The 27,316-nt window shown below is 43.2% G+C and overlaps 1 protein-coding gene across 1 annotated transcript; it reads right to left on the bottom strand.

The window, feature by feature from the left end:
- Window positions 1–7,140: 7,140 nt before the first annotated feature.
- LOC135899754 (endothelin-converting enzyme homolog) lies at window positions 7,141–27,293 on the bottom strand. The gene is made up of 7 exons (XM_065429087.2): window positions 27,177–27,293; window positions 23,894–24,072; window positions 20,439–20,708; window positions 17,773–18,034; window positions 15,633–15,829; window positions 13,470–14,380; window positions 7,141–7,687 (listed from the first exon to the last, which is right to left on the bottom strand). The coding sequence occupies exons 2-7, from the start codon at window positions 23,990–23,992 to the stop codon at window positions 7,252–7,254; spliced, it is 2,175 nt and encodes a 724-aa protein (XP_065285159.1). The 5' UTR covers window positions 23,993–24,072; window positions 27,177–27,293; the 3' UTR covers window positions 7,141–7,251.
- Window positions 27,294–27,316: the final 23 nt, after the last annotated feature.

Raw genomic sequence — 27,316 nt, 5'->3', positions numbered from 1 at the left:
ACACGAGACCGAAAAGCATTTCTGAGAAGCGACAGCTGACATATAGGCCACCTAAAGGCCACAGATGCAAAATAATAATAATGATAATAATATTAATAATAATAATAATAATAATAATAATAATAATAATAATAATAATAATGTATAGACAGTTTGTCGGATTAGTGGACTCTCTCTCAAAATTCTCAAGACTTCTGCCAATGTTGGTCCTATAGTCCCTTCATGCAAAGATCCGTAACGCGTCTTCCCTAATATTTGAGAAGTCAAAGTAAAGTACGATGACTTTTTTTTCATAAGTACGTTGAATAGATATGTGATTTCAAGGGCATATATTTGAAGTAACACTGCTAAATAGCACGAACAGCAGGTATTTTTCACGGGATGTACACGTTTATAGGCTCAGATGCAGGATGTCAATGCATTTGGCATAACAAACTGCATGTGCAGTTGACTATGCGCAGGTAACGTTGGGTGCTACGTTATCACAATCCTCCCCAAGCAGTGAAACATCTCGTTAGGCAAATTTTTTTTTTCAGACTTGTTTCAACGGTTTCTGTGCTCATATGTTTTGGCAGCGCAGTGGCTTTGGCAGAGCAGAATACGTCGTATTCGTAACTTGAAGTGACAGTTGAGATTAACGAGGCACCGTTTCTGGAGCCTGACAGTTGATGACACAGCCAGCTGTTTAGGCTGATCTGGAGCCGGCGCAGCGTTAGGCCGACCTTGCGGTTTTGTAGCCAACACTGCAGCAGGATGCTGTGGTTCCGCCATGTCGGTGGTGCGGCGTGATAGCTTCAGCAGCTGGTCTGCCGAAAAGGTACGTTTTCAGTCATCTCAGGCTTAGGACTTGTGTCAGGATTGGCGTGGCATGGACACAACGGATCAGTGTGAGGTAAACAGTTGGTAGCGCACCTTCGCCATGTATGCCACAGCCCAAACCTAACCTACGAGTTCATCCTGTCAGGAGGCACTCTCGCCATGCACTATTTTCCCGTACACCAGCGAGCGAAAATATACAGACCACAGGGTCGTCGAAAAAGCAGAATTTCTTTGTAATTAGCACACATAAGTGAAAACTGACAAGTGCTCTATAAAATTCGTAATACCACGCTTGAACGGCAGTCTTTAATTTCACGTTGCATTAATAGACAGAGAAGAAAACGTGTTTTCTTGTGCAATCCCTGGTCCGTATACTTTTGCTCATAGGTGTACATCAGGCCCCCACATCAAACACACGGTGATGTACTGGCAGATCATTGTAATTTACGTTTTAATTGTCTTTGCCTCCACTGCCTGCGAGCCGCCGTGTTTGCTTGGGGGCAATGATATACGACAGGTAAGCACGAGGTCGCGGGATGGAATCCCAGCCGCGGCGGTATTTCGCAGGGGGCGAAATACGAAAATGCCTCCGTACTAAGATTTAGGTGCACGTTACAGAGCCCCAGGCGGTCCATATTTCCGGTGTCCCCCACTACAGCGTGCCTCATAATCAGATTGTGGTTTTGGCACGTAAAAACCCATAAGAGAATTTTTAAATCCTTTTCCACTGCATACCCACGAAAAAAATTAAGTTCTGCCATCGAAAGCCTTGTACGGGCTAGAGGTTAAGAAATAGCTGAGGTGGGGTTTTTTCCATCATGCAGCCTGGCACATTGCGGTAAGACATTAGATGGATCGCTCTAGAGTATTTGTATTAGCGACGCGCCTCACCATCTGCATGGTGTGTTCGGCCGCACCATTTGAGGCGGCAAAGCGGGCTTGTGTGGGCACATGATTCACGTCGTTCGCTGCTACAAAATTTGCAAAATCTACCACAAGAAATAGGAGCCCATTATCACTTAGGAAAACCTCGGGGACACCTTAAGCTGATAAAACACCTCGAAGCTTCTTGACCGCTTTCGCAGTGGCCTGCGCACGACATGTGCCCGACCTCTACCTACTTCGAGAAGTAATTGGCATGAAACCAGGCATGTATTTACACACTTCTGAGCATATACAACATTACGATGCAACGAACGTTAACCATAGTAGGTACAATGATGTGGAGGCACTGCCAGAGCAGACGACTGTGCCCTTTTGCGAATTTCATGCTGTTTTTCGCACATTCAAGTGGTACAATCTATTGCAGGCCACCAAACGAAGCCACCTGCCAGCCTTTCCATCTGGCTAGTTTCTGGGTGTTTTTATTGCAAGCAATTCAATTCGTGGTCTCTGAAAATTACCGAAAAATAAAACATCCTGGCTTCCCAGTTCACAAGTCGCTGGTGTGTAGATGGCTCGTTACGGCGCATACATTGCACTTCTGCGTACTGCTTAAGCCTGCCATTCTGTATAAACTTAGAACACTCAACTAACAGTGAAGCATTGCTTGGAATCTATAGCAACCTCTTCAGCGCTGAGTAGAATACAATAAAGTAATTATAAAGTGATTAATATGTTCGATTGCATTAGTAAATTGGCGTGCCATACTACCAATAAGGTCACTGCTGCCGTCAGAGGCGGCTTGCTAACCCATAATAGATGCAGAAACAAAAGCCGAGTGCACCCGAAAAGGTCCAGTACAGCTCGCCATGAGGTCATGCACTTCGATGATATCCACCCGAGCCCAGAAATTAAATAACGGAAAAGCTTGACTACATTGAATTCTAATAGAGCCAGGGATTGAACTTCGCAAGTTGCAAGAATTTTTTCGTGGCCACTTCGGACCTAATTACCAAGTACTGAAGTTAAATTTGATATCTGTGACGTTCATCCCAATTTATTATCTTGGTTTCAGCGCAAAACGTGTAAAAAATTTACACTTTGGCCTTTATTTTCTTTTGTATTAGTCAGCCCATTACCACGAATGTTGTGGAAACTTGTGTATTTAAACAACACTTTATCAGTCTAAACTTATTTCCTGTTCGTCGCTTTATGTCACTTTCAAACACATCTAGGCACTCACTCGATTTTCTCTCAACTGGTACTGCGCGGTTATGGTAATCTCGATAAGCCGTCAGCGCTATTGAAGTTTTTCCATATTCGGTACTTCAACATGCACTTGCACGCTGCGGCATTCGCACTGATGCCGATATTTACACATTTCTCTAGTGGCCCAGAAGCCCGAGTACCAGCTGATTATTTGTATATATGCATCCTTACACGGCAGCGTATAATTTCTTACGTCCAAAGATACTGCCAGTTCTTCGCATTCACCCTGTGGACCCATTTTATCTACTGCGTTGAACGTCTTGAAAGCAAAGGCAGTTCGACCTTGTCCGTCAGCGCACCACCTGTAGTGAAAAGTTGCAATCAGCAGAATCTTATTAGGTATTCGTAAGAGTTAAGAGTGCGCAAAAGGTTCAGGATCTATGGGGGTCGGAATGAGGCATTATTAAGTAGTAAGCCGCTGTATAACTGTAGTGTTATATGGTTCCTTATGCTGACAATTAGCTTACATACCACATGCATGCACTGTACATGTACTACAAACCCTTCGGGAGCTATTAAATAAAGCTGTGGCTTCGACAACAAAACCGACGCCTGGCGGAATCGGGATTCTAGGCAGAAAACACGAACGAAGAGCTTCGGACCCTCTAGTAATTTTTATTGAAAACAGCACAGTTACAGAGAAAAATTGGCAACTGCCACCATTATTCGCACTTATGTAAACAAAAATATATGACGAGAATAAAGGTTGCCAGGAGCCAAGTACTCTGAAGGTATCCAAACTCACCGCTATGCAGCAGGATGAACACAACACGGATACCTCTATTGATAAACTCGTTTACTCTGAAGCTTCGGTAAAAGTTCGAGCAAACATAAGGCAATTTTACAAAGCTTTTGGCAGGTAAGTAGTGCTAACCATCGGTTAGCTGAATTCACTTCTGAAAGGTCCCGCATCACGACAAGCTCACATGAGCACTTGCGAACAGTTTCATGACCTAGGACCTTTTTGTTAATAAGGGCCTTGATTTAGGTGCCTGAAAGCTACCTTGCGAAAACATGGCGAAAACGTTCAGACTTTCTTGATTCTAGCAGCCCGTGCTCCACCAATCGCACAAAATTTTTTTTACACTGCTTGAGTGAATTGTTTAATTATTTAGGAAATGTGGGCAACTTTCGCGACAGCGTTAGCTATGCGGCTATAGCGTTGCTAGATGTGCTGCAATGCGGGAGAACATAACTAGGTGCTGCAATGCGGAAGAGTCTAATGTCTCTTGCCGAAGTCGTTCATTAATAAATCATTTGTCTTCCACATATTACTTACAAGAATTGCGAAAGGATAGACAGTTGGTTCAATTGTGGTTGTAAGCCTTTCTTTGAAGACAAAAAATTCTTTCTAGACATATATGCCTAACCACAAGGGAAATTATCGAAGCATTCCACATCAAAAGATTAGGAGACACTTGCGTTAGCTATGCTTCGTTGTCTCTGTAAGATTGCGAATTTCAGTACCTTCGCAATACGTGCACTAATCTGAAGTAATCTTTTTTTTGTTTCTTTCTTTGACTTCCATGCCTCCTGATATGTTTAACTGATGTTTTTTTTTACCTTGTCTTGTTCTTATGCTGGGGTTTTTGCAGTCACCTATATATATGTGCTTCGTTTTAATACAAATTTAGTTGATAGTTAGCGCCCGTCTTGTCTGCTCCTTTCTGTGTCCGTGTTCACTTCACGCTACAAGCGAAGACCATGTTAACAATTGCGAGGAATATCTGTCATATTGCTAATGTCGTGCTTTGAGGCCGTGCTTTGCTTGTGAGGCTGAGCTTTGAGGAGCGACCAAACTTTGCGGAAATCCATGGAACTATTTGTTTCTGCTCAAATATTGTGGCAAGGTGCACCCGCAGCAACTTTGGATGACCACGTGGCCATGAGGATTACATCGAACGTGGACGCGGACAAATGATCACAACACTGGTGTTTCATGGTGGTGGTACCACCGTAATGAATTTCGATGGCGTGCGTAGGCACAGTTCTAAAGACACTGCTTCAACATTATAGTAAAGAAAACCGTCGGCTCACAGGAAGATGGCAATTTAAAGTAATCACCAATGGCCGAACAGTGCAGGCTTAAGAAAACGCAACGTTTCAACAGATTGACATGTCTTCGCCAGGTCTTGATGATGTCACAATGATCAAAAACACTAGCTGGAATGGCAGCTGGTTGCCAGAGTGGCAGATTCTATATTTATAATGATATTTGATAGAAGAAGCTCACCAAAGCAAGGAAAGCCAGCCATATCTCAAGGTTTTGAAGCGTAGAAGCAAGGCAGACTCGTCTTCGTAAGACCATGACGAAGGTTCATCCCTACATCAAACAACATTGGGTCCTAGCTATGGCTACCTTCGCTTTCCCACTGTTTATCTTCGCCAAAAGTAGGTTTGCACGTGACCTTTTTAGTTTCAACCACATCTACCGGAACATCTTAAGTATACTTTGTCACGCCAACACTTCTCTTCAGTAGAAATAAAAAGAAGCTAAGCTGATTCAACGAGCTTGTTGAAATGTATGTGAAACGAAGCTGTCGTGATCGGTTAATTAAATGCGATGTGAGACTTAATGCAATCCGTACCAATTGCTTCATTTTCATTTATAAAACGTGCAATCTCACGGACCGCGCAGGCAACAACTTTAATGTCTTGCAAGTTGCACTGTGAGTTGCACTGTTCCCATGATTTGCAGAAATCTAACCATGAGTTCAAATATATGTACACTGAGACGTTGATGATGTTTGATAATTGTTTGGGGGGGGAGGGGGCGGGGAGAGGGCGAACGGTTTTCATATGTGTATTCAGACAAAAGAACGATGCATATGTAATATATACTTTATGTCAGAGTGCAAATATGTAAGTATTTCTAAGCATATGTGTATTTAGGATTTGATGCTTCCTGTGTTACAAGTGGCACGCATTCATTCTGGAGCGTTGGCCAGGAGTGGGCCGGCAGGCAGTGGTCTGACAATAGGGGCAGGCCAATTATGAGAAATTTCTTTAAAAATGATGAATAGCATGCATGGTTTCGTTAAAAAAGGTCTATGCGCATTAGCGATGCCCATTAGGCTGCATTAAACGTACTTGTTCTATATAGATATTTATTTTATTACGCACAACAGAGGTGCTCACTGGCGCTACGTTGAAGGTCAACACGCAGCCCCGATACTGACAGGTGCGAAGCCGTGTTCGCTAGGCAAATGGAACTTCGCTTTCAAAAACAATGTTTCAGGCGCCATCCACTGATAAGCACCGCGCAGAATGTGATTCTGCATATAAATATATATTATAGAATGTTTAATCCCTCGTTTGAGTAACAGTATGATTCCTCCAGCTGAAGCATACATTCTATAATGAAAGTACACTCAACATCACTGTTTATTTATTCATCAACATAACACAGCCTCCATAACTTGCGCACACGTGCCCCACGCACTCAGAAATCTACCGCGCCGTAATCCTTAAAAGCAAGAACATACTCAGCTGAGAACCGTGTCAGAACATAAACAAAGGACGGGTCAAAACACGATCAAGAATGATGGCAATTACAAGTTGCATCACCTGATGGCATAGGTCAATTTCGCCATTTCTTGCTGCTTACAAGGTTGCTGTGCTGTAAAAAGTCTCCTCAAAATTTACATGGACGGTGCCACCAAGAACATGTCTCCGCTTGTCTTAACTAACAAAATGATAACTAACTGCAATGGTATTTGCACAACAGATACGTTTACGGGGTGGCTTGTTCTCCTAACGTCTCGCGTGTGCGTCGTACTGACGTTCGCCCTATTGTTCCACCTTTCTTCCATCATGCGTCATGGAATCTCAGTACGTCATTACCTCCATCAGTGGTGAGGCAGTTACTGCCGAAGCTAAAAAGCAAGGAAATGGACGATCTTGGAAAAAGCGGTGTTCAGTTTGGACGGTAGTTAAAAATACCATCGCGGCCATTTTTGCCCAAGAAAACATAATACATAGTGTACACAGCATCGCCACGACGATGTACGTATTAAGGCTCAAAAGTTGACCTGCGAAGCCCTGTTTTTCATTGAATTCGGTGACTCCCATGGAGGGGCCATTGTTCACAGCCTCAGTGACAATGACCTACAGCTGCGTTAAAGAACGAGAGGAACACACAGTACTAATGTATTACTTTCCTAGGTCGGCTAATTTATTCTGAGACGCATTTTCATGAGCATCATCAATCGCTCAGTGTTTGTGCATAGTGGCATCGTTCATTCCAAGGACAAGCACTAAACATCGATGACTTGCGAACATTCAGATGAACTCGCACTCTGTCTTGCTCTCCCTGCGATCTTCACAGCGGAATGCCTTGCGAAATTGCGCAGCCCTTGTGGCGAGATTGCAGAGTTCAGCCCGCTCCCTGTCGCCGCAGAAATGGCTGCAGAAACTCACGAAAAACGTTTGCTCTTCGCTCAGCGACTCCAGGAATCGAAGCTTGGGATAGCTGTGCACACCCGCGGTGGCGTCGGCGAGCGCGCGCAAAGTCACGTTCAGCGCGAACAGATCTGCGAGTGCGCGCTTATCGCGTCTGTTGTTCGCGTCGTTCAGCCGGCACTTGAACTTCTGGCCCCACCTCATATCTGGCTGACCTTTCCCGTCCAGCATTCTGCCACGCTCGTCGAACGCGCGAACAAGAGCACGGGCCATCTCGAAACCGAGACCGCTGAACGCCATGAGACGGGAGCCATCCCTGCATTCAAAAAGTAGTCGGTTAAGGTGGACGTGATTGCTACTCGGCCAGCGCAAAAAAATAAAAAAAAGACACGGGAGATAACATCCAGAGACAACATTTCGAAAACTAAATAGGTGTATTCCAACCATTCCACAGAACATTTTTCAATGTTGCTAGTGCTTTCCGTAAGTTTACTGCCTCATTGATGCTATTCTGTATTTTGTGTCAGCTTTTCTTTATTTGTGTGCACGTGTGTGTGTCCTTGTTCAAATGATACGCTTGCTTGTAGCCTTCACTTGATCTTCATTGTGAATTCACTGCATTAACGCTGTGTTTCATTAGGTTATAGTACATGTGAGATTTTAGGTTAACTGATAATAGTGTACTGCGATTACTGTATTTACATTTGCTGTTTCATTCGTCATTACCATGCGTACCTTTCATGCGCCGCTCTCTTACTCTACACCCTACCTGAGCTTCGTTAGGCACCTTGAAATGAATTTTTAAAAAAATTAACTATAATTTTAAGAAAGAAAGTATGAATCGAAAGCGCACATGCGCCAATAGTGTGCAAGGTTTAGGTAAGCATTGACATACGAGACTGTATCGGCTTCTTGCTCATTGAAAAAGCCCTCTGAGCAGAAGTGTATTTCATACATTGAAAATAGACATAAATCAACGGCCGAACAGCCCTACTAACTCATTCTGGGCATTATCTATGAGCATCTCTCGTAATGTCCAAATTCTTTTTCTTGCTCCAGCTTCTCGACACATATAGTTCTTTTTTAATAGCTAACGTAATTCTTTCATTGCGATAAGGATTATCTGGACACTCCAGGCGCATTTCTGCAGTCGCCTTGAGGTTCGGTATAAGTCCAACGGCGATAAAATCGTCGCCGCACGCCCTGTGCCGTATGTGCGAGTGAAAGCGTACTGGAGTGAGCCGGCAATTGCGGCTCAATCTCGTGCACACGAACGAGGAAGGCGGGGAGGAAACGCGCCGCCTTCCATCGCACTCAAAAGGTTCTGAGGGGAGGGAGGAAGGGGGGCGCGTTCTACTCCGGGCTGCCTGGGCGGCCACGCAAGCCTGCCCGGGCCGCTGTATCTTGAAAGTCATGTGTCACGTGGACAGAGTCCGCCCGTGCGCTGTGTTTTCGCGGCTTAGTTCGCGTTGACCCGAGATTCAGCGCGAAGGTCCATTCGCTCACTACTGCACCCTCGCTTGCTCACATCAGCGTCTTTACAGTGAGCTTCCGTGGTCATCGAGTTAGATGTGTTCATGTTTTCTTGCACGCGCGTGACACTATGTGTGTTAATTTATTTAGTATACCTATACTTACAAGCTTATACAGCCGATAAAACTAGTATACCCTTATTTAATATATGTAGCTGTCCATTTATTTGCTATTGCAATCAATGCTTCGCCCTTCGAGCGAAACTGCGGTTTCTTTGAATTCGCCCTTGCCATGTAGAAGCATTCTACTCTTTGAGCTAGACTACTCTAAAAGGCAGAGGTTGCTTCAACCAGAAATCAAACACATAATCGACTAATTACTATAGCTATGCAAATTAACTACTTCATGGCACACGTTACAATTTGCAAACTATAGCCGGTGAGTGGGCAAGGCGCATTCACTTGAAACGGATTATGAGGAAGGTACTAATTCTGAGATGCATTTTTCAACATGTGCAATGAAATACATTAGTCTATCGGTTATTTTTTAGCTTCAGCGCCTAAAGATACGTTTTGCTCAGAAAGAGAGTAAAAATAAATTGTATTTTACGACAATTTTGATGGCGCTTATCTTAAAACTGGTGCTAGTTAAAAAAATTCTTCTCGGTGGGTTTGCTTCAGAAACTCACTGGCTTCACTGCGTAAATGGTAATATGCGCCTTAAGGGAATTGGTCGAAAAGGCGATTAGGGAGACAATCTTTTATTAGTCATCAATTTTATTTTTTATGCAAAGAATGCCCGTCCCTTTGAGGAATTCAACTCGATAAGCATATTTCTTCGCTATACCGCAAGCAATTTTCGTTGGTTCCGCCTAACGTATAACGCCGGGCATATAAGCTCAGAGACAAGCTCAGAGACAAGCTCATTCAAAGAAGCACGCGCAATCGAATTAGCCATATTCCTAAGATGAATTCCGCAGTAGTCTAGTCCGCATAGTAAATAATTTGAAGGTAAGTAATGCAAAACTAATAAATAAAATATGCTAAAAAGGCTCAAACTTGTGCACCTTTCAAGCGCACCGCAGTCAAAAAGAGAAGATTGCACTGTAGCTACACATAAAGCATTTAGCGGAAACTTGAGCAGTGTTAAAACCAGCAAAAGGTTACGCCCTAGAAATGGGTTCGTATCTGGGAAAACGAAATTAGAAAGAAAAATCAAGCTAAGAAAGTATTTCTACGCCTTCTTTCTTTTCCATGATCCAGCATAATGAATGTTACATTTATCTGCAACTACGTCAAACTTCTTTGGACGTTCAAATATGTGGGGCGGGAGCAGTTTATCAGTACAGCAAAATACAACTTAAAAGTTAACACTCCGGGACAGTGTCTCGATCAAAGTGACCTCAAGGTATTGTTGTGACAAAATAAACAGACCTATGCAAACTTTTGCATACCTACATCATCACTTGTCTAGCACTCATACTTAACCCAAGATATAACTGTTGTATCTCGAAGCTCTAGAAATTTGCATTTATATATTTGAACATGCCAACGAAAGTTCAAAATAAGAAAGATATTGCTGTGCCTCTAATGAAAAACAAAAGTGCTTAGAATAAGAATTTATGCAATTAGAAAACATTTATAATTATTATTAAATTTAGCATGAAGCGCCGCAAATATTGCATGTTTTTTTTCTTGTAGATTCCTTTCATTTCAGAAGCTTGCAGGGACAATTATAAAACGCTGACAGCATTCATTCATTCATTCGTTCCTTCATTCCTTTATTTATTATTAGGCATTAATGCAAGAAATCAAGATTGGAGCTTTTACCTACTGAGATATTTTACAAAAATCTCAGTGCATGAATATTTTCTGCTTTTCTTTTCTCTCGCCTCTTTTTATAATAGAGATGCCGCCTCTGCCACCATGAAACATGCTCAGCCGTAAAGCATCATAGCCTCTAAACAGTGTTTTGACCATTTTGACAACCTGGCTTCTTTAAAGTGCATCTAATGAACGTCACACGAGCGTTTCTGCATTCCGCCACCATAGGAATGCGGTCGACGCGTTACGGTAATTCAATCTGCAACATCTTTCTCAGCAGCGGCATGTCATAGCCACTGAGCTGGTGGCTAACCTGCTCATTGACATCTATTAAAATCGCACATATCTGCTTACAAGGACTAACCCAGTAAACACTATACATTGTATAACATAACCGCAGAAAGACGCACGAATGGAGTCACGAATTAGGTGTAAATCTCCTTAAAGACGATAGAATTGTGGGTTCTCCCTTCCCAAATTTCAACAGTTGGTCATGAGTGACGCCATGGGGAACCTCACTGAATTCATTTTGACCACCTGGCTTTTTTAAAGTGCATCTAATGAACGTCACATGAGTGTTTCTGCATTCCGCCACCATCGTAATGCGGTCGACGCGTTACGGTGATTCAATCTGCAACTTCTTTCTCAGCTGCGCCATGTCATAGCCACTTAGCTACCGCGAGGGCGCATAAGAGGTTGAACGGGAAACTTTATTGCATATGCACACTGGTTCAGGAACTGTGTTGAAATTTGTTTTAAATAGGGGAAAAAGCGATAATTAAGCGATTTTTTTCCTTATTGTGATAGCAATTATATGGGTATTCCAAGCGCATTTCTAACATCACCGTCAGCGTCGGTGTCACTGTGAGGTTCCCTATAAAGTACAAGAGCGATAACCGTCGCCGCGCACCCTGCGCTGTATTGCGAGTGAAAGCGCGCGAGACAAGCCGACGATAACTGCCCAATCTCGCCTACGCGAAAGAGAAGAAAGCGGGGAGGAAGCGCGCAGTCTTCCGTCGCGCGCAAGGCGCCCAATGTTGCGGGGCACCGTGGGAAGCGGAGGAAAGGGGGCGGCGTTCTACTCCGGCTGGAACTCCGCAGGTGGCGGCTGCGTGCGGTCGCACTGCCGTATATTGAGTGGTGTGCGTTGGTGGCTCCCAGCTTTGTGCGTGCTGTGTGTTCTGGACGCTCACTTTTAGTTGAAGCGATAGACAGCACGAATGTCACTTCGCGTTTCCTCTCGCAAGCGTTTTGAGAGCCAGTTTCCGCAGTGATCGAGTGAGATGTTTCCGTGTTTGCTTGTGCACGCGTGACACCATGCTCTTTAATTTAGTTTGTATGCCTATGTTTACAAGTTTATGCGGCCGATAACACTACTACCCTTACTATTCGTATAGATGTCCACTAATTTTATATCGCAATCGATGCTTCGCCTTTAGGGCAACACTTCGGCTTAATTTTTTTTATTTCACTGCCACACCGCCTTTTATTTCGCTGCCAAACCAACTCACCCGAACTAGTAATTACACAGGTAATTATCAATATTGAAGTTATGACCTTTTTTACTCAAGACACTCAGGAAATGTACCATAATTGAACAACTAAAGCCTATAATTCAAGGTGTTCGTAGCCTCTTTCGGGAAATAAAAGCTCACACTGCTAATTTATGCAGTGTAATGAATTCCGTGTAAATGGACCCCTCCCTTTCATCAACAGCCTGAGGTCACGGGTCGTGCCCAAAGCTAAGTGCGAGACACGTGCAAGCAGCTGGTGGGCCTTTTTCGCTCGAGCCATGCCTATCGTGGCATTCTGTTGCAATGTACTTCTTCAAGTACGTTTGTTCGCTGACAGATGGTACCCGTGAGCGAACTGTGTAGACAAGCTTTTCGCCTGCGGCTAGCAAAGCCTTGATCATTTCCTCGTAGGCCGAACGTACGAATGGCCGCTTATGTGTTCACCTCGTGACCACGCTTGGATCTATCAGCCCTTATTGCTCATAGGTTATGGCATTGCGCTGCCTAAGCACAAGGCTGATCAAATCCCAGCAGCGAAAGCCACATTTTGATGCCGGCGAAATTCAATAAACCCGTGTACCACGCACTGCATACACGTTAAAGAATCCCAGGTGGTCAAAACTGATTCAGAGTCCCCCTCTACGGCGTGTCTCACAATCAGGTGGTTGTTTCGGCATGGGAAACCCTTGAATTTGAACGCATGGACCATGCACTATGGAAGCAATGAAATCGTACAGTCCGCTTAAGGCGTGCGGCCTTGCCATGGAGGGCCATTTACAGACATTTGTTTGAGCTCACTAAACATTGAGGGCATAGACGATTCACATCTACGATCGCTATCAAGAAGCTCGATCACGATTCAGTGGATGCAGATCGAGCAAAATCGCGATCGGAAATGCCCGTGTAGCAAGACTCTACTGATCTGGCTCGGGTATAATCAACATTGTGCGTTTGACAAGAGCGTCGACCGATATGGCAGGAGATTTAAATATATAATCGTTCGATTAGAAATCAGTACAGGTACTAGTAGTAGTAGTGTAGAAATCTACAGTAGAAACAAAAGCTGTTTAAGGTAGTTGATGTGGTATTCGTAAGTTGCATTGCCTTGGGGAGTGAAGCTAATTCTTTTACACACCATGCAGAATTCTGTAGTGTCAGGAGCGCGGCGGGAACCATACCACACAGCCGAAAGGCATATTCGGCTAAGGTGCGGAGTAGCGTGTGTACTTTAGACAAAGGCCGTGCATCTGTCGGGGTCATACATTGTGGCAACATTTATTGCACTCACCTCATATAGGAAGGTGCTAGGAGGGCCCACACTCCGAGTTCAAGAGAGTTGCGGCTGTATAGGTAGCGAACACCGCGAGCATACGAGCGGACGCGCTTCGTCATGAGACTGTAGTAGTACTCGTTAGTCCGTGACTCCTGGAGCACTTTCATCGTTTGAAGCCGCAGAGAAAATAACGACGTGCCTTCTGAAGGAAATGCTGTGTAGATCTCGTTCACTGAGTTTTCGCGGAAGAACGGTTCGGGAGGCCAAATGTGAATGCTTAGCTCATCTACAATTTTGGCCTCTGCCCTAGTCTTCGTCGGTGAAGTGATACTGCTTGCGCTTTTGATGGCCGAAAGTAAAGCGTTAGTAATAGAACTGAAGACTTGCGTGACACCGCCGCGTTGTGACTCGCTGAAAAGTTTGGAAATGTAAGCAGCTAGAACAGCAAGGCCGTGCATTTCATGAACACCTAGAAAGCACAGAGTCCTGGTCGTCAGTTTTTCGGTGTCCTTATGTCCAGAATTGAAGTCGTCGAAACGGGATCCCATTGTCCACCCATAGATGTAAGCAAACATCCAGCCAGTCACGTTTAGAGCCACGTCTATCGGCAGGTCTTCGAGCATAGTGAAAGCGTGGTTGATCCTTGCTTTGTTGAAGGCGAGTATTTTTGTTTCGTTCGAAAGGGTCAGGCCGTGAGCACCGTCGAGAGAATTCCGCAACGTGGCCAGCCACTGGTCGGGGCCCACGGTCCCAGACAGCACATGGACTTTCTTGATAGGCGTAATGACGTCTACTTCGTCTGCTTCTTCACTCTCCGGATCCAGTCGAAACGATAGAGTGTTCCGTACGATTCCTTCATCTAGCCGCAAGTCCGTCAGTTCCGTTTTGCTCAACGACACGGTGCCTCCGGATAGAAAAGACGCCACCTGGTGGGTAAAGTGCAGAGCAAAACTCATTAGATGCTGACTGCGGGTCGCGTAGGTACCACAGGGTAACACTTTAAAAGAGATACTGTTTTCTTAACGTTGTGTTTTATAAAAGCACTAACTTCAAGGCAAGCCTTACCGAGAACTTTAACCTATCAGATAAAATTTGAATGTGCAAAAAGGCGGGCAGACCGGTGATAATGACCGTACAACAGAGTTTACCTTTGTTCAGTCTTCTGGCTCCTAGAAAATGTGGCAATAAGGCGGATCACATATTTAGCTTTTACTGCGTAAAACTGACTTCTTTTCAAACGCTTTCGTGTCTTGTTCTTGCCATCGCAGATAAATCATGAAGCATAGCCTCAACGCACAATGCCTTCAAAGAGGCCGTAAAAAGCCATGGTTCGCAAATAAATGACGCAATACAAAGCTGCCCCACCATAGGCACGAAAGAAGAGAATACTACTAAGCGCCAGATCAAACAAATCTTGCTAATGATAGCTTGCCCGGTGCCGCTGATACAATACAAACGCTAGATGACTTGGACACAAAAGAAAGGCTACGCAATATGGCGCTGAACTAACAAATGGCTGCAAATCACCTTCGCCACTTGGCCCTGTCAACTAGCGTTGGTATCGCATTATGTCAAATGAAAAAGGTCAACGCAATGCGCTGTCTCGTGCATTATGGCTCAAGTTTTCTAACGGCTGGCCATCTTTGACAACAATTAGCTGAAGCTGAGTTGTTTTACTGATCACTGCCGTTTCTGCAGTTATAGGATGGCGCACACCCTAAAGTAATACATCGAAGCAGTTCTTCTTATTTCGTTGTCTTCTCTAGGCGCGCCTCTATGCTTGCTGTAGATAGGGTGCCGCTAGTGAATGAAGAAGGCCTTTTATCAGAAAAGGCAGTTTACGCCGCTTTTCTAACTGGCATGTAATGCAACCTGTTAAGAAATTCAAGTAGATACAAATAATTTTACCCTAATCAGTACGTGCCAAAGAGTCGAGAACTGGACGAGTTGGGACACGCCTTAGATCCCAGTACTGGCGCACAAGAGATGAAACACGATGGAAGACACAGCATCCATATTGTCTTCCACCATCATTCGCCTCTTCTGTCATCGCTATTAAAGGTTCTCATATTCAACACAAGTACAAAGCTTCCAGGTCTGTATCCTAAATGCTGTTTTCAAAACAACTTCTGAATATCTTGCAATTTCGTATGCACCTCTAACAATGCAAATAATCACCTGCTGCGCAACTTTCTCGTACGCGTCGTCCCCGAGGGATGAAAGCTGTGCCATGCGGAGCACGGGCACAGGTCCCGGTTCGTCCAAAGTGATCACTAACTCGTTGTGGTCCGCCGAGGCCATCACATTCACGTCGAACCACAGAGATACTCGCCAATTTAAGGACAGGTCCACCAGTATTGTGAAAAGTGGGTTACCTGCAAATCATATGCATTCTGGTTTTGTTATATCTATTCTTTTTAATTCGCTTGTTTCAATCTCATAGCACTGAAGGATACGCAATCCTTGTCGTTCTTAGCCATAGTCATCGCATTTAAGACGTGAACTAATGATTAGTATTTAATTAAAAGCTGGCCTGATACAGAATGCCTAAAGCTTCATCTACGAGCAAGAACCAGTCTTCAACCCATTCTATATATTACAGTGGAAGACACTTTGGTGTCTCTGTCGCCAGTATAGTGTACGGATAAGGACAGTGTAGAAACAATAGGAACCGGCGTGAAGGCCTTCTAACGGCATGTATTATTCAACACCAAAAGTCTGCACGCTTGTAATTGTATTCATCAGAATTTGTTTGGTTTTATTATTTATGCGAGTTCCTTTCCTTTTTTTTCCACATGTTCACTCCTCCCTAGTGGCGTCGCTGCTTCTAAATTTACCTTTTGCTAGCTGTCTCCAAGCGACTATGTAAGTAGTCAGGGTTGGCCTGTATAACACATCGCATCAGTTAAACTTGCCGTTCAGCTACACCAGTGATAATACTCAGCGCCCACCATGTATGACACGCTGTACCAACTGAATTCGCCATTTAATCGCGCTAGCATTATCATACTAAAGCGGGTTAATCTGATTCTCTGTTACGGTCGGCACTCGTCAAAGCAGTATTTAAAGCAATCATCGCGTATATATGAAGGCACAAGATACACACATTATATGGAAGACTTAACGTAATGTTACAACTGATCAGCATGCACATACTGTAGAAGAGGCAGAATAATTACTGTGTGTCAAATTCAGCAGCCCCAGAGTGATACGCTTCAATCCTGATGACACTTTCGTGACCAAGTGCCTATCATCATGGACCCACGCTTCGCCCAAACAAAAGTCGCTGATTCTGTGTGAACTAGCTATTGTCATGCCCATTATTACATGCCAAGTTGTCTAGGTGACATTTGCGAATATGACATGTCTAGATTCTGTTACACAGGATTAGGTGCCTCAGCATACTTATCACATACCCGGCTTTTCGCCGCCACATCGGTATTTCTCTCACCCTTCTCAACCTGGTTCGACTGCCTCACCAGCAGGCCATTTGCTGGTTTTTCGTTTCTCCCTAATTCGGTACATAATGCGCCACTTTTCATTCACCCAGCTACCTTCCGTAGTCCATATGTTTACGTGCCACATTGACCATTGGCTCATAAGGTTTCCCTAGTGTATTCATCGTATAGATATATTTTCATTTCAAGGAAAGTTTTAATGGAAATGCAACAGTCCAATAGATTATACAATATTCTTTTCACACTATTTAGGTACCTGGGACCTAATTCACGCTAATTTCATTCGTGAAAGCTATTTTTCATTGACCAACCACCTTCGCTAATATTATATGCAGCATCCGAACTGGCTTTAACTGGCTCAAATTTTTAATTAAGAACAATTATAGTGTGGGAGCTTTTTTGCATACGGGCTCTGATCTTCCTTGCAATGAGCGGTAGTATTCGGCCACGATAATGTTATTACTTTGTAGACTTGCTCTAATTCATAACGTCGTAGATAGCTGGTACGGTTGTCTAACGCGAATTTATTTCTTATAGGCTCACATGATTCGATTGGTCCTGAGCCTTTTATTATCATGCAGGAAATCAGACACTATTTTTGCCGTGAACTGAAGTCACTCGACAAGAAATAGCAAAACGTGATTCATTTCATTCTGCCCATGCGCCTGCACGCTAGCGCCATTACACGGTTTTTTTTTACAAACACAATACTTCTCCATATGGTTAAATGTCAAGGCCTGCTAAATATGTTATTGGCGGCAAATCGTCTACTGGACAGATGTTTGGTATTTTTCAGTACTTTGTGCATCATGGTTGTGTTTCCTTCAACAACCAGGTAAATATTTAGGCAAATATCTTGCCTGACTCGTTTGTCCGGCGCTCTGGAGGTTTTGGTTGCATCGGCCATGTCAGTCCACGTTCACGCATAAACTGGACGAAAGGTGTTGGATTCATGGTGTCTGGTCTCCCCAGGCACAAGTCCAGTGCCCGCGAAGCCTTCACGTCATAACCATGCCAGGTGTCTTTGTCCTTCTTTATAGGGGTTTCTCTCTGCTCCATAAAGTCCTTAACTTGTTGCCCATACATCCTTCGCACTTTTTCCTCGGCAGTGTCGAAAGCCACCTGGATGTATATTTGGTGCGAGGATAAAAGAAAGTTTTCACGCAGGCGAATTTGTACAATATGTACGCCACTGCTCTTTCTTGAATAGTCAACGCGAAATAATTTAGTCTTTCCTGTACCACGGCTAAATTTTATGATCAGAAATTTGAGTACCCCTCGTACCATAGTCGCAGCAAGAAGTAAAGTTATGAGGTAAGATTGTTAAAAATACTAAATGCTTCAGCAGATCGGCACGCCAATTTATACAACAACTAAGAAGCTCAAGGGTGAGTGGGGGAGGGAGAAACTCGGACAACATGGTGGCCTGATTATTCGTGTTCTACTCTCTTGTCTCCGTCGTCATGTCTCAAAAATCTTCAGCATGCACACAAACTTACAGAACAGCATTAGGTCGTAAAGTTGTGTAAATAATAACAGTAGGAGGCAATATTATGGGGATCAGTTTGAGCTGCACTGAACAAGCAAAATCTGCCTCGGCATTCAGAATGTACCAAGTAGTCATGCATCTGTAAACGAATTGTTGACGAAGCTCACCACTGCTAAACTCAGTGCACGGTACAACTGTAAAGCAGTTCTGCTCTTGTACCCGATATTTTGAGCTCGTTTTATTACCTAGATTACACCGCAGCGTAAAAAACTTCGAACCAGCGCAGCCCTACTTCTTTAGGAGAGTAAATAAACCCTGCTTTTTGTTAAAACTGATGCGGATCCAACAACTGTGGTGCCTCTCAAAACCCAGTCACACTTCTGTGGCTGAATTTTTTTTATATCATTCCATTCATCCAGAAATTTGCTATGAGTCAGTTCAGTTAACTTACATATTTGAAGCAACAGGAAATCGACAGTTTTAACATCGGGTTTAACTTCCGAGACTAGGACGAGAAAAAGTGTGAGCCAACCATGTGAAAAAACCTTTCTTGCGTTTCATGATGGATGTCAGCGCACCACTGAAGCTGACGCAGAACCTAGCAAGTAGTGATGTCTTCTAATTATTTGCGGGTCACCGCAAGCTCTGCCATAATAGACACTGCACGGCATGGTAATGGCCTGCTTCCACAGGGAACCGTAACATTAGTGTACAAGAAAGACATCCGTTCGTATTTGAGAAAACCTTTCTATTTGTTGCTGACATTGCACTGACAGCCAAATCTAAAAGATTATTGCCTACTGTCTGAAATCTCATGGTCTTTCTGTTGAAAATATAGCGCTAATAAAATTTAGCTTGAGCTCTAATGCTTTTCTCCAGATAATATGAGGATGTATGTTTCAAAATTTGTACGCTATTAGGAGAGGTGCGCTAAAGCAATTATTCTAAAATTGATTAGCGAAAATTGATTATTTACTGTCCCACTACACTTTATCTTCCATATAAAGTCCCCGTGTTAAGGTCTACGAGCTGACGTGACAGAATTGCGATATCTTTAGTGGACGATCTTTCCTAAATCTGGCTTCACTTTATCAATAATCCGGCATATGAAAGGACCGCTAATGTTGATTTCTCGGCCTAAATTCTAGCCCGGTCGTCTTTAAAAATGCAATTCGACTAAGAGACATTTTGCCCGTTTGTCATTAGGTACTCTGGGAAAGCCGAGTGAGTGCTGGAGATATGCATCAAACCTCGGCAAGAGCCTTCAGCTTTTCTCTACAACTCAATGAAGGGTAGTGATACGATGATAGGCCAAGGCCACCATCAACAACGCCCTGCAAAAATCATGCCCGCGCAAGATTCTGTCCCTGCGGATGCAATCTGCGTCCGCTGTAAAATTTTTCGCAAGGAAGGGTGTATTCTATGTACACAATGTTATTTGAATGAAGGGTTGTGAAAGCAGAAAAACAACTTAAAAGGTAGGCCTTCTTTACAGTGAATTTCGCTTCATGGCTGCGAACTTTTTTTGTGTGTGTAAGTGTGTAATAATTAGAGAGAAGAATCAGAACTCAAGTAACTCTAAAGACGTGCCATAATGGTAAAGACTTTGACAAGTGCGTGTTGGTCTCTTGTGTTTCATTTATTTTTTTATGTGAGAGGTTGATCTGTGAAATAACATTTGGATTAGAGTGCATGCATTCGTAGTTTCTTTTAGTTATCACTTGTTGTTCTCAATAATATTGTGAGCTTTTAGTCCGGACATGTCATAAGTGTGCTATCTTTTTTGCTTAGGTACGCTTTGGACTGTAAGCAAATTTTTAACCACATTTTCCTGTTCACTTTCCTGTGACTCAGAGAACACACTGAGGTATAGTTCTCTGGTTGCTTTCCAAACTTGTGACCTTAAGGTGTCTGACAAAAACACACTAATAAATAGACAAGTGGCGTGGCAATTCACGTCACAGGCGGACTGACGTCCCTACGTCCAAATTCATCTTTGAAGTACTGATTAATGAATCCACAATTTAGTACACCTACGTTTGCACAGACGTATTGATAGAAGCTGGAGCACGGATTAGCCGACAGGTTGAGCCTGTCGAAGAGCACGCGTCCGTGCCTGATGCAGTCTTCAGTGGCGCAGACACCTTCGTCGCTGGCGTGTCGAGACGCCAGATGGCGCGTGATGAGAACAGCCATGGCCGCCACCACGATGACGCAGAGGAAGAGAGCGCAGAACAGCGTCGCCCACGAGGCATCGTCCTTCTCGAGTAGGAGTACCGGTGACGAAGGGCGCCGCCCGTGGCTTAACTAGGAAAGAAGGACATTGAGACAAGCGTGGGGAAGATGTAAACGTTGAACACCAAAGCATTGAATTGGTTCAGCTAGAAATTGTACATAAAACCCAGATAGAATAGCGCTATACACATTTCAAATAGTTCTGCCGGGGTAAACACGGCAACGTTGATGAGATAAGCCTGCAGTCAACAAAACCGCTAACTGAAGATAAAAAAAGAGACTTGAGGATACCGTGAAAACGCTTCACTTATTTCTAGCTTCCGAGATTAACATGGAAACGCTGACGTGCTAATCACTCAGTAGTGCAGCCGGCAATGGAATGTAAAACCTTGAATGAATACTGCTCAGAACATGAGAGTTACTTCTAGTTAGCGGCCTAGCAAGGAAACGTTGACGAGCTAAGCGCTAAGTGAAATCGGCCAGCCGTTGTTCCTGAAACCTCGCGATGCTTGCGCACAAAGCATTCCAGTAAGCAGCCTTGCGATTTGTTCCTCTTTGCTGGCCCCTTTAAAGAGCGTCGCAACTACAGGCATCCGCGATAACAATCGCAATAAATTGTTTGTAAAATAAATATACTTATTTTTGAGGGTCGTGTGAAGTGTGGGCATTACACAGTATTAGCATTCTCGAAACAAACGACGGAAAATAATCCACCGAGCGAGTAAGCAAAATATCTCCACGCAGCAAATACTATTACGTACCGCTTTCATTCATTCTCGAACGTATACAAGTTGCCTGTGTTTTTTTTAACTATATACCTAAGAAGGATGTCTTCAATTTATGATCTGGTTGCTTTCTACATTTCCTGCATAGTTTTTAATGAACTTTACTTAGCTAACACAAACAATACACTGCTGCGTTATCACATTGTTTTTATCTGCTTTTGTATGGGCGCTTTAGTTTGTTTTTCCATCAATGAACATATGGTGCATTCATTTTATTTTTGACATGACATGTTAGTGTTCACGCTATCCCAGTTTGAGATCTGCCTTCCAAGATATTTTGTTTTGCATCTTGCAGTGTCCTAAGTGCTGTGTGTATTACCGCTTTTATTTTACGGTATGGTCTTTGCGCATCTTTGCTACTTGTTCACGGTGGCCGGAGCTCCTTCAAGTTGTTGTAATGCAGCTTTTTTTCCGGTCACCATTTTTTAACCTTGTGTACTTTTTTTGTGTGTGGTGAAAGATAAGTAACTGAACTGAACTGAACATGTTTATCCAATAGTACAAGGTCGGCTCAGAAAAGGACAGTCACTCGTGGGTCCCGACTCTTTGTCATATTTCAGCAATATTTTTGTATAAGATTACAAAATATCTGCATACAGGGGAACCAAGATCGTTTTGCACTTCAGCATTAAAAATTCGTAACTGAGAAAAGGTGGAAAATGCGGCTGACGTATTTACAGGACGTCCTGAACATGAAATAGCTTAAGAATCAAACGAAACCATTTACAATATTGCACGCTTTATAGCTTATCGAGTCAATATCCTTATTTTAAATAACATAAATTCATTCTACCCTAGAAAACAAAAAGAAACAAAAATTGGCAAACTTGGGTTTAGAAAATCAAGCTCAAAGATGGACCATTTATGGATTTCTTTTTCTTGTTGCGACTAATTCGCCTCATGAAGCATTCTTTCGCTGCATACCTTCAAACTTTCTAAACTTGCAGCAAAGTATATTTACCTTCCCTAATGTGGTGCTGCATTCAAAATTGAGGGTGAAATGGAAAAATCGCAAGACGTAGAAAGTTTGACATCTGATGTGCGGAAATTAGAAAAAGAAAAGAAACATCTTCAATTTCGTTGAAATTTCACTAGGATTGCCTGTTCTCTTAGTCTCCCCGTTTTCTGCAAAAAACCTGTTGTATTGTTTTCTTTCAAGTCAAAAGTAAGGAATGAACAGGGGTGTATGAGCTTCTGTGTTTGGTGTCCCGTGTCCTCTCGTTTAGAGCGTAGCGCCGTGCAAGAGTCAGTTATAACAACAGTCTCAGTTTGTTCATTTAAGTGAGAAGAGATTTGTAACGTTAAATGAGTGCTAAATACGCTCTTCTATGAGAAATCCTAAACCGTGGGAGTGCCAACAGTTCGCAGAAGAGGACCCCCCATTCTCCTCTGTTTTCGACAGCGTCATTCGCATATCGCTGTAACTCGGCTTGGAGGCTATTTGCCAAGCGTTCGCGTGTTCCCACTCATATTTCTCACGATAGTAGATAGATTAGAGTTGCAGTTCAATAACGGCATGTAGTAAAAAAATATTCAAGAACCCTTTACTGGCGTTGTCTGTCACAAATCCTGCGCCACTTTGGGGTGATGGAATCGCGACAATCAGCCACAAATAAAAAAAATAATCGAATGTGCTCGGAAAACCGCGTATTCTACTTACAAAACGAAACCTTTAAAACAAAAAGAGAAGTATTTTGGCGAATGGAGGGAGGGAAACGGAATTGGCATTGCCATCTGTAGTATTACCTGTACAGCCAGCCGATAACGAAATTCGCCACTTGGTTGTGTATGGAGACTTTCATGATAGTTTCTAAGTGAGCCAGATGGCTAGTGATGTTCGCAACGGTTATGCAGTTAGGCGGTAAATAGTTTTAGCGCTTGCGACGAGCCGTAAACTCATTACGCACGTAAAGAAATAGCGTTGCCCAACATGGCCGCACCCATGGCTGCTGCTTCAGCATGAGTTTTCGTATAGGTGTTATGGCTACGCTCTCGTTGATGGTCAGCAACTATCAAAATGAGCTTTAGCTTCCTCTGAACTCACCTGAAACCTTGGTTATGAGTGCACAGCGCGTCCAATTTCTGAGATCGTTGGATGTTCCCGACGTCCGCATGCCTAAACGAGACGCCTCCCCCTAGCAACAGGATGGATTCTAATGCGTTGCCTTGGCCTCGATATGTTTGCCACAAAGCACCAGACGGCACCCTGCCTTCTAACATGCTTATTATGTTTGCATTCTCGCACGCTACACTAAAGCTCTTGAAGGAACGCACACCGTAACGTCCCGCAAAGGTGCTTGCGTTGAGCGTATATACGGCGACAAAGGCTATTCTAAAACTGTCTAGTGTCGAAATATCGCAGTAGCACTCAGCCTAATCATACGCAGCTGAAGTTCACTCTCAAGCTCTTACTTCCACTCTTGTAGATGCCATCTTAAGCCGTGGTGGAAACTATCTGAAGCACAAACTAACCTTCGATTCCGGGCTTTTATTCTTCTTAGCGTGTTGTAAACCGAGGTCCCCGCTGCGCCGTCTCACGTTATCCTTGTCAACTCTGTCATCCGGTCCCATGTGTCTTCCTGTTTAACAACTCAGCTCCACGTGATTTTTCTCCCCGCAGTTTTGACCTTCCCTCCTCGCCTGATGTCACGCTGCGTAAAACAGTAGGTGCATACGAAACAAACACAAATACGGCTCATATATCGGTCATCCCATTCGCGCGGTTAGAAAAACGAAGAAATTTCGTGCAGGATGCGGGTGTTGCTTTGCAGCAGAACAAAACTTCTTCATTGTAATATTTATTCCTAAGGCTATAGCACGTTACGTTTCCCCTCTTCCACATGCAAAGAGTGCTTCCGATAATCCTGATATATTATGACATTCCGAATTGGTCCACCATGAATACCAGCGCTCTGAACGCCTCAAAACTACGCACGTCACAGATCTCTTGACCCTATTCAAAGTCTGTAGAAGCAGAGATATGAAGCGCACGAAAGCCGTGGCGCAGATCAGGGAGATATTGCTGCCTCCTTTGCCGCTTTTGTCAGCGAAAATACGTCGGTGCATAGTCGGTCATACCTATAGCCTAGTGAGCCGTGACATAATGCGCACAGTCCGCTGCGTGGGGCTCCGTTATTCTCCCATGTCATTCGCCTATACTCTGTATAAGTGGAATACATACAGCCTTCTACTGAGTGTTGCTGAGAGGTGCACGTGAAATTTTTAGCTGAACTGCTAGCTCATTTCCATTCAAATTTCACACAGAGGTAGTATTCTGCTGTGTACTAAGTTCGATATTACGTTTGAGAGCATTGTATGCCTTTTTTTTTTCACGACGAAACCAAATACCTCGTCCTCCACAGCAAATCACAGAAAAACATTTTTGATGTTAATCAGCAAATCGATGGGGCCGCCTGTCGCGGATATTAGGTAAAGTGCATTTCGTCGTAGAAATGATAGATGGCGCCACCGTTTCGTTCCAGCGAAATTGATAACTATTGAGCGCGGTCGCCGTAGAACCACGCACACTTTGTATTTAGAGATAACAAAACAAGAAAATAAGGCTGGCAATAGTGACAGTAAACTGAGCCCACTGCAAGAGGAATGAAAGTTCAGCTTTCGAAATTTGAGCGGAAACCATTCAGCGGTTTATCAGCAAGGTTCATGTATAACTGCCGCTCGTATTTCTGCAAAACTCAGTACAAGTCCCCTTCAGTATGCAAAAGTTCACTTTAGTTTCAAGTTTCTGAGCACTATACATGTTTTAAGGTCAAGTTTACTTTTTCTATGGTGATGACTATCCTTGGCAGTGGTACCATGTGATTTAGTTTTCAAGCTCATGTCGTTGTAATCTTTGAGGGTTGGAAAGACAATGATTTGAATATTTATAGACCAATTAGGACATTGCCGGTATTTTCCAAAGCGCCTGAACGTGTTATATATAAGTGCCTAAATAGTATTTTGCTGGATAAAGACGTTACCTCGGATAAGCAATATAGTTTTCCGAAGAATAAATAAACCGAAATTGCATTATTAAGAGTCAGAGATACAATTATAAATAATATCGAAGAAAACAAATTTACGATTGGTATATTCCTATACTTTCGCAAGATCTCTCATAGCATAAAACATAACATATTACTAGAGAAACTCCAAGTATATGGCGTTCGAGGCATAAATTATAACTTATGCATAGCTACCTTGAATCTCGACTTCAGTATACTTCCTTGGATGGGTACAGTTCTGAATAGTGCATAATTAAAGACGGGGTACCACAAGGCTCCATTTTTGGACCGTTATTATTTATTCTTTACATAAATGACACAACAATCGTTCCACTGACAGATGAAATCGTACTGTACGCTGATAATACTCATGTCTTTTTTTCCGGAGTAGACCTTCACGAACTAGAAGTTACCGCAACTCATTGGTTACGAGAACTTAGCAAGTGGCTATATATAGATAAGCTTGACTGAAACACAAGAAACTTTATAGTTATTTTATTCAAAGAATATACAAATAGTTTACTAAGTAAAACTTCTTTATTGTGGATCGCAACTTGAACATTTCTCAAGCCATTCAGTTATCGGTGTTACATTTCATAAAAACCTAAGCTTGACAGAGCACATAAATAATGTACTCACTAAGGTTGCACGAGCTGTTGGCTTGCTACAACGGATCCGATGCTTTGGGCCTGTCAGGCTTCTCAGACAACCGTGATTTTCATTTGTGCACTCACATCTTAGCTGCTGCTTTTATTATGAGGAAATTCTAATAAAACAGATATAGAAGGATTGGCAGTACTGCAACAGCGAGCGGCTCGGTTGCTGAACTTCTCAAAACAGTGCATAGGATCTTCTATATTAATGATGTGCTCCATCATTCCCAATATTAGAGACTCTTACAAAACAAAGATCTGCATACGGCTATTTAAGGTGGTCTCTAGCAACACCGAGCAATTTTCAAATCGTTACCTGAGTAAAGAGACAGGATACAGCTCACGTCGCACTTCAATAGTAATAAAGAAACCATGGACAAAACATGGCACGCAAACTATGGAATATGGAACTATGTGTTGCAAAGAACTTGCAAAACTTCAGAATTTCTTACATTCGTAATTTTATAACGGGAAACATCCTAGGCAAGTGTACTCGAGTTTTCTTTTTTCTTTAGGCAACTTTGAAGAGGAACTCAAATTGATTTTTAAGTAAGACTTCTATATGCAATGACGTCATACGTACCAAATTACTCCAATAACTTAGTTATCCTAGGCTATGCGTAAAGTGTCAACTCTCCTTGATGAAGATATCTTCAAACGAAATTTAATCACTCGAAAGGCTGGTACAAATCTTGTTTTCGTATAGAAGGAAAGAAACTGCAGAAGTGAAGCCGTGGAACGGAGGCGCACGCGAGCTTTACAAATACATCTGAATCTTGAATACAATAAAAGCCTTTGCCATAACTTTGCCATTTCTCGCGATTATGTATTTTACGGGCAAACTTAATGAGGGAGAATGTACAAACTTTAGCATACGTGGAGACAGTTTCCGTAACTCTTAACGCAGCGTATACCTACAGCTACGGTCATCTCACGCGATTTTGGGAGGCAACAAAGTACCAAGAAAAAACTCTAGCCCTGTCCTGTGAGCTGCCATTCTCTGGAATGGCAGCTCACAGGAGCTGTGGGTCCGTCAGTCTTGAAGTGCATTATTTATGAAGTAAAACGGGGGGTCAAGTTTGCTTAAATGTAGCTTACCCCAAGATCTTCTGTTGAGCCAGCGTACTACAGCTTTGCCCACAAGCCTTCTTTTTCTCGAGTCCCTGAATAAGAAGAGCGCTGAATCATCCGCAAGCCAAAGAGCTTGTTTTCTTCTTCTTTAGTCGATTCATGAGTCA

The sequence above is a fragment of the Dermacentor albipictus genome, chromosome 5 (assembly GCF_038994185.2).
Source record: "Dermacentor albipictus isolate Rhodes 1998 colony chromosome 5, USDA_Dalb.pri_finalv2, whole genome shotgun sequence".
Taxonomy (NCBI): Eukaryota; Metazoa; Arthropoda; class Arachnida; order Ixodida; family Ixodidae; genus Dermacentor; species Dermacentor albipictus.
Note: the sequence above shows the minus strand (reverse complement) of the source record. Positions and strands in the feature narration are given on the sequence as shown.